Source organism: Perkinsus marinus (genome assembly GCF_000006405.1).
Source record: "Perkinsus marinus ATCC 50983 genomic scaffold scf_1104296973076, whole genome shotgun sequence".
Lineage (NCBI taxonomy): Eukaryota > Perkinsozoa > Perkinsida > Perkinsidae > Perkinsus > Perkinsus marinus.
Window position 1 is genome coordinate 13,178 of NW_003201530.1, and position 6,798 is coordinate 19,975.

General features: G+C 40.6%; 3 protein-coding genes and 1 non-coding gene across 4 annotated transcripts in view; all 4 read left to right on the forward strand.

Moving 5' to 3' along the window:
• Positions 1–279: 279 nt before the first annotated feature.
• Positions 280–2,450, forward strand: Pmar_PMAR019701 (hypothetical protein; the record flags this gene model as incomplete). Its single annotated transcript, XM_002766295.1, has 3 exons — positions 280–304; positions 1,356–1,434; positions 2,291–2,450. The coding sequence occupies 3 exons, from the start codon at positions 280–282 to the stop codon at positions 2,448–2,450; spliced, it is 264 nt and encodes an 87-aa protein (XP_002766341.1).
• A 950-nt stretch (positions 2,451–3,400) lies between these two features.
• On the forward strand, positions 3,401–4,361 carry Pmar_PMAR019702 (hypothetical protein; the record flags this gene model as incomplete). The annotated part of the gene is made up of 3 exons (XM_002766296.1): positions 3,401–3,469; positions 3,853–3,858; positions 4,263–4,361. The coding sequence occupies 3 exons, from the start codon at positions 3,401–3,403 to the stop codon at positions 4,359–4,361; spliced, it is 174 nt and encodes a 57-aa protein (XP_002766342.1).
• Positions 4,362–4,752: 391 nt separating this feature from the next.
• On the forward strand, positions 4,753–4,825 carry Pmar_PMAR019703. Its single transcript has one exon. It is a non-coding gene; the product is annotated as a tRNA-Val (tRNA).
• Positions 4,826–6,005: 1,180 nt separating this feature from the next.
• Positions 6,006–6,798, forward strand: part of Pmar_PMAR019704 (zinc finger protein DHHC domain containing protein, putative) — a gene marked incomplete at both ends in the record, with an annotated part of 2,974 nt that continues 2,181 nt past the window's right edge. The window contains 2 exons of the mRNA XM_002766297.1: positions 6,006–6,108; positions 6,268–6,754. Coding sequence (XP_002766343.1) covers positions 6,006–6,108; positions 6,268–6,754 — 590 coding nt within the window. The remainder of the gene's footprint in view (positions 6,109–6,267; positions 6,755–6,798) is intronic.

Consider the following 6,798-nt stretch of genomic DNA (forward strand, 5'->3'; position numbering starts at 1 on the left):
CACTGACTAGGAAGTCTCTAACACATACGCCTAAGGCGTAAGACTTTACGTCTAGCGACAACCCTGTTGATGACAATATGGAAATTCCGAGGGAAATTTTGGGAGATTACTGTTGACTGCTGCACATTTCTACCCGAATTTGTATATAAACTTCTATAATTACTGAGGAAACTCCTGAGCTGAGGAAAGCAAAGACACTGGCCGTTGAAATGGTCACTTGTCAGTTACAAACCACCACGTGCTCATCATTGTTCCAAGTGTAAACGATGTGTAGATCGAATGGACCATCACTGTGATGTCACCGGTGAGCTCAGCAACAGTGTTGGAGGAATATTTATTTCGAAAAGTTCATGCGTGTGGAAGTGTATAGAAAGCAATGGGAAATTCTCCAGGTTTTATATTGTTACTAGTACATGTAGTTAACCATGCGCATATTTTTCTCCCACACTGCCTAAGGAAACTTCTGAGTGTTACAGCAGGGTAGTTCAGCAACAGTGTTGGAGGAATATATATTCGCTTTCGACTCAGCAGAGTTAGAGAGTTTTCTTTTCACTAGAAAAATTCGGCTAGAAGTGTACAGAAATCGATATGAATTTTCATATTGTCACCAACACATGTAGTTGACCATGTGCATGTTTTCCCACCACACTGCCGTGCGTCGGAGTTTACGTTTAAGTTACAGCGGTGTAGCTCAGCGACAATGTTGGTTTTTAATTAATCATAGAAGTTTATATATATGAGTTTGTGTAGAAGTGTATAGGAAGCAATAGGAAATTTCCCAGGTTTTATATTGTTACTAGTACGTGTAGTTGACCATGTGCGTATTTTTTTCTCCCACACTGCCGTGCGTCTGAGTGCACTTTCAAGTTGCAGTGGAGTAGCTCAGCAACAGTGTCGGTTTTAAATGGATGATAGAAGTTTACATATGTGAATTCGGGTAGAAGTGTATAGAAACCAATGGGAAATTTTTAAGAATTTATATTGTCACCAACACATGTAGTTGACCATGTGCATATTTCCCTCCCACACTGCCTTTCCTCTAAGTCAGTGAACAAAGCACATCTCTAATGAGTATAGGTGTGTATCGGCATTTTGTATAATATTTGAAAATAAAATTCCATAGTAAAAACTACTGTTGGAGGAATATATGTTGGCTTTTTTCAGCAGAGTTCAGGAGTGTCCTCACTGATTTTGGTAGTTTACATACGAATCTGGGTAGAAGTGTACAGAAACCAACACGAATTTGCTGACACTGTCACCAACACATGTGCATGTTTTCCTCGCATTTCGAGGGTAGCGGTTCTCTAATACATCACGGAGAGTTAGTCGGCTGTTTTAGTAGCGATGCTCTTCAGGAAACTGCGTTGGCGCTCGCAATCAGGGGTCGTTCATATTGGTGTTCATATTTGGCTCGGCAGCTTGCGTCTATGCACAGTAAGTGTTCTCTCATCAGTGGAGTTTCACCCTAGTGATATGAAAAACGCTAGTGAAAAAACATAGTTCACGACTACTGCGAATATCGCGTTTTTCACGGAGTATCACACTTTGCACAGTAAGTGTCTTCTCATCAATGGAGGTTCACCCTAGTGATATGAAAAGCACTAGTGAAACAACATATTTCACGACTACTGCATATCGCCGCGAATATCGCGTTTTTCACAGAGTATTACACCACTTCACGTTAAACGGGTGAAACTCCAATTTATTATTTTCCCATCGAGATACATGATCTGGTCGACCGTCCTTCTTAAGGAGGGGTTCCCCAATCTTTTCCTAGGGGTTAAGCTCAGCACTTGGCAGTATGTAACGTATGGTCACTTTGCTCTGCCCCTCGGTCTCTATGTGCACTTAAATACCATAATTCCAGTAAGTTTGGGGGAAAAATATGAAAATTCTGAGGAAATTTCTATCCGAATTTGTATGGGAAGTTTCATAATTAGTGAGGAAGCTCCTGAGCTCAGCTGAGGAAAACGAACATATTTTTATACTCCAACACGGCTAGGGGATCCAAATATACCGAGGACGTGCGCGAATTAACGAAATGGGTAGAAAATTAAATTGTTCTGGAAATGCTGTGCAGTGCGAAGCAAACAGTTATGCATATGTAGATTTTCGAGATGGCTTTCTTCAATTCGAGAGTAATACGAATATAGACTACGGAACGCTTCTAAAACGTTGGTGTCAATCGATTCACATTGTTATCATGTTGATATTACTCAAAGTTGGCTTTCGGAGGTGTTGAAAATATTACTTTGCATAATAACGGTTTGGTTGTTGTTCTCACTGTAAGTTTCTGCGTTGATACTCAGTCCTGTGCCGGCGGGGCTACTCTGATGCTACTGGCGACCTTTGGGGCTCTGATAGCCCTGGCCTTTATGTTTTGGGGGCAGTGTGGTCAGATCATGCGAAATGTAACTTTCCTTGAGAAACGTCCATATAAGGCTGAGTGAGATGGCTACTCTTGGAAAGACTAAATCAACTTGTTAGGTTTTTGGAAATCGCGCCGAAGACGTGGTGCCCTATAGGGCCTCGGTTTTACGATTCGGGGTCGATCTTGACCAACATCAGGGAGATCTTTGGAGACAATTTTTGGGTAGAAGTTGATATTCATACAGCTTGGTGGGATAACGTGTTGCTAATGTGATGATGACATTTACATGGGAAACTGATTGAAGAATGTGTTCCTAGCCATCCGTGGAAAATTCAAAATGAGTTTCGCCTCTCGGGAACATTATAGGTTTCCTGATGATCCCCAGGGCTCGATAAAAAATTTATAAGGAGTTTTCTCCCGAGAATGTAAGAGGTTCCTGGGTGATTTACTTGGCAACTGTGACGCACTCTTCTATGAGTCCTTATAACGCTGAGGACTTTATAGTCTTTTATCTATCTCTCGGAACCCCAATTCCGTCTGCCTACATCACCCCGAATTTGTAAATTGTCACAGTTGAATTCAAAACATAAGAATTTGGAGAATCAATTTTCAATCAGCGGCCGTCAAGGGCGTGCGCTATTCACATTAGAGTACCTGGCACGACGATCGGATGAATTTATGTTACAACGAGCTCTTGATATTATTATATTTCATCATATCATATTTTATTTCTATTTAACTATATGATTGATATTATAGCCTGTTATTACTGTTTGATGGAGTTTCACGTGAAATGGCGTAAAACTCGGTGAAAAAGCGATATTCGCGGTGATATGCAGTAGTCGTAAAATATGTTTTTCACTAGTGTTCTTCATATCACTAGGGTGAAACTCTAATACATAGTTATATTTCATCTTAATGATGATAACTACTATGTATATTTCTGATAATAACACCATATGGATATCATGATAAGACTAATTTATATATTACGTTCAGTTGCGACTCCTCGTGCCGTTGCCGTCGTCTATGCTCAATGGTCCCGACTCCCGGAACTACCCCTTTGTTGCCGCGGCTGGCAAGGAAGCACTTAATTTGGTGAGTGCAGCATTTTCAAGTCAAATTAATTTCCTCTCCATACGCACATTATCATTGCGCATGTGCTTGTTTACACTAAACTCATAGACATTCAAATAAACTGAGTAAAACAGTAATTTTTTTTATTTCATCAACACCGTGGCTTAACGAAAATTCGTAAAAAATAAACTTGTCGGGCAAGAATGAGGACGATGAAGTGAACCGAATGTTGAAAAGTAACTATAGTATTTCCAGGTCAATTTAAGCTGTTACTGCTCAAACAAACCGGGTATAACATTAATTTTTTGGAGTATTTTGTTAAAACCGCTAAGTAAAATGTTAGCGAGAAAGATTGAACGTAAACCGAATAGGTTTTGAAAAATCAAACTATTTTATATGATCAGATAGAGGTAATATATACCTATATTACTGTATCGTGTATTTGATGTGAATATATCATTAATATTTATTATAATGGAGTTTCACCCCAGTGATATGAAAAACACACTAGTGAAAAATATATTCCACGACTTCTGCATAGCGCTGCAAATATCACGTTTTTCACCGAGTATTACACGTAAAACGGGTGGAACTCCAATAAATGAATGATTTATAACACAATATTGATATAATTTTATGTTAATGTATTGGAGTTTCACCCGTGATATGCGAAACACTAGTGGAAAACATATTTCACGTAAAACGGGCGAAACTTTATTATATTTTACATGACTAGCTTGACTGAATTGATTTGACCTGAAAATGTTAGACATGGTTTTGATGGGAATCGGTGAGTTGTGTGTATATGTGTCAGGTGAAACAGAGAAAGGCTGACGTGGAAGCTTCGGTGATTAAACCTCAGCCGATTACGAGTTTGAGCTCAGTTGGTATCGATACAGGCCACTATATTTGAGAATGATTTGTGATCTCAGAGTTGCTTGTGTTGTTTCTACCGGTATTTTTGAGCATAGTAAAGATCTAATACTACAGTGTGAACAACCAAACCGTTGTAATACTGTACTTCCAACACCTTCAAAAGTCAACTTTGAGTAATATTAACATGATAACAATGTGAATCGATTGACACCAACGTTTTAGAAGCGTTCCGTAGTCTATATTCGTATTACTCTCGAATTGAAGAAAGTCATCTCGATAATCTAAATATGCATAGCTGTAGTATGGGAGAATATGCACATGGTTAACCCCATGTGTCGGTCACAATATAGGAACTTGGAGAGCACTTGGGATTTTTTACTGATTCAATTCTATTGAACATCTTGAAAATAGATGGAGTCTGATTCACGGCCGGGATAGTCTAGCGGTTATGACGTCTGCCTTACACGCAGAAGGTCGCGAGTTCGATCCTCGCTCCTGGTAAATCTTCGTAGAAAACACCCACGATATCCTACTGACTTTTGATATCGCTGGCAGTGGAATACAGAAACACTTTTACATGTACTTGTAGTTGTACCTGAAATTCGGACCTGCAATGGATAAAGTAACATTCATATATCAATTTTGGCCTAAACCGAATTGAAATTATGCGATACCCATCTACATCAGTAGTTCAATCTCAGCTCGCCCAGTGCTGAGAAGAATCTTCTCAGAAGATCATGCCCTCGGCAAGCTCAGTGTAAGTTTAACGGTTGTTGAGCTATCAGTGTTGTCGCTGAGCTCGTTTAACGGGGATCCTAAGGAGTCTCTCAAGCACTAGAGAACTCAACCGAGGATGAAGAAGAACTTGAATGGCGTCGACTCAGGGTCTGCAGTGTGGGTATATATATTTATATTATTTAATGGTATAATACAATATAGATAACAATTAGTACGTCCCTCGACATATTCTTAGCATATTCGGTTTCTCGACTCGTGGACAGACAGCTCAACGAGAACCATATGTGGAGAAATTGTTTTCACCGCTTTTCGACTTCCACGAAGAGTTAGGCCCTGAAACTTGGAGGTTATATTATGCGGAGCATAAGAGCATACCTCCCTGAGCTGCAAAATGGTTCTCGTGGAAGGGTGTAGCTTCCAAATTTGTTGACAAGTTGTAAATCGTATGTCGTCAGGATAGGTTCGTGATTCTAGCGAACGTCGCATCGCTCCGCTTTCTCGGTTAGGAGCAAGTCCCTAAGCTCCTTAAGGGCACCTTAGAAATAGGAATTCGGTACCGCTCCTCAGAAATGAATACTTATAAGGAAACGCTCCTTAAATGATAAGGGTTAAGAATTCTAACTTTTGAGGTATGCCTTGAAGAGCAGTTTTTAAGTTAGAGGTGTGCCGGTTTGGCTAAGTGTTGTGTCACAGCAGGTTGCTCTGTGTAATTGTGGTGAGATTCTTAGCTTGTCTCCTTTGTCGCTAGTCCTAATCAGCTGTAATACATAAGTTCGTAGATTTCATTCCTGTTGTTATCTATTAATTACCACTTACTGGTAATTGGGTTATTGTGTTAAGCAATCCAAGGTCTGATACTCAATTACTGGCACATTCTACCGGGATATATTTCAACTGTTGACTACTATCGGTTCGTCGAGATTCACTTTGATTGAGAATTGTGATGTCTACTGCTGCTAGAAGCCATGGTAACTCGGTTGATGATGAGGAGATCCGTCGTTTGGCAGAGCGGTTATCAGCAATGTCTCTTAATCTGCCTGTCACTGGTACGTCGCCATCTCTGCCAACTAGTAGAACTGCCCATGTATCGTGTTTCTCTTTCCTTAGAAGCATTTTCTCCCCTTCTCGGAGATCAAATGGTCGACAACTCAGAGCGACTGTAAGGCCAGTTGGTACTGCTCAGAGTGACCCAGGTGTGGTCACAGTTACCCAACAAGCTCAATCCGATGTTGTTGACGGGCCTGATGTTACTTTATCATCAATAGCAGAGGAAGCTCCGCTAAAGTCGTCGATTGTTGTGCCTCCAAGAGATAAGGCTGGTCTCATAGAGGCAAGAGGTTCTGGAGATGCTGACGACTTATTGAATGGGTTGTCTCCGAGTGAACTGCAGAAGATCTATGATAACTCGGTAAAGAGAGCTGAGAAGGCGGCATTGCCACCTGGAGGATTATTCAAAGGTTTTAAAGATACTCGGTCGGTTCTCTCTTTCCTACATGAGTGTGAACGCACTCCTTCGTGGGACATTGGTTATGGTCCTAGTGCTGCTTTCTTCCAAGGCATTTATTTGGAAAGGTGTTTGTCTGATGTTATTCGACAGACCGTGGTTGATGGTGTTGATAGACGTTTACTCCAACAAGGATATTCCAGTTATCGCAAGCTGTTCGGCGAGCCGGATGTATTCGATCTGAGTTGGTAGAACGTTTCTTCTATAGAATCCCGTCGTATATTGATTGATC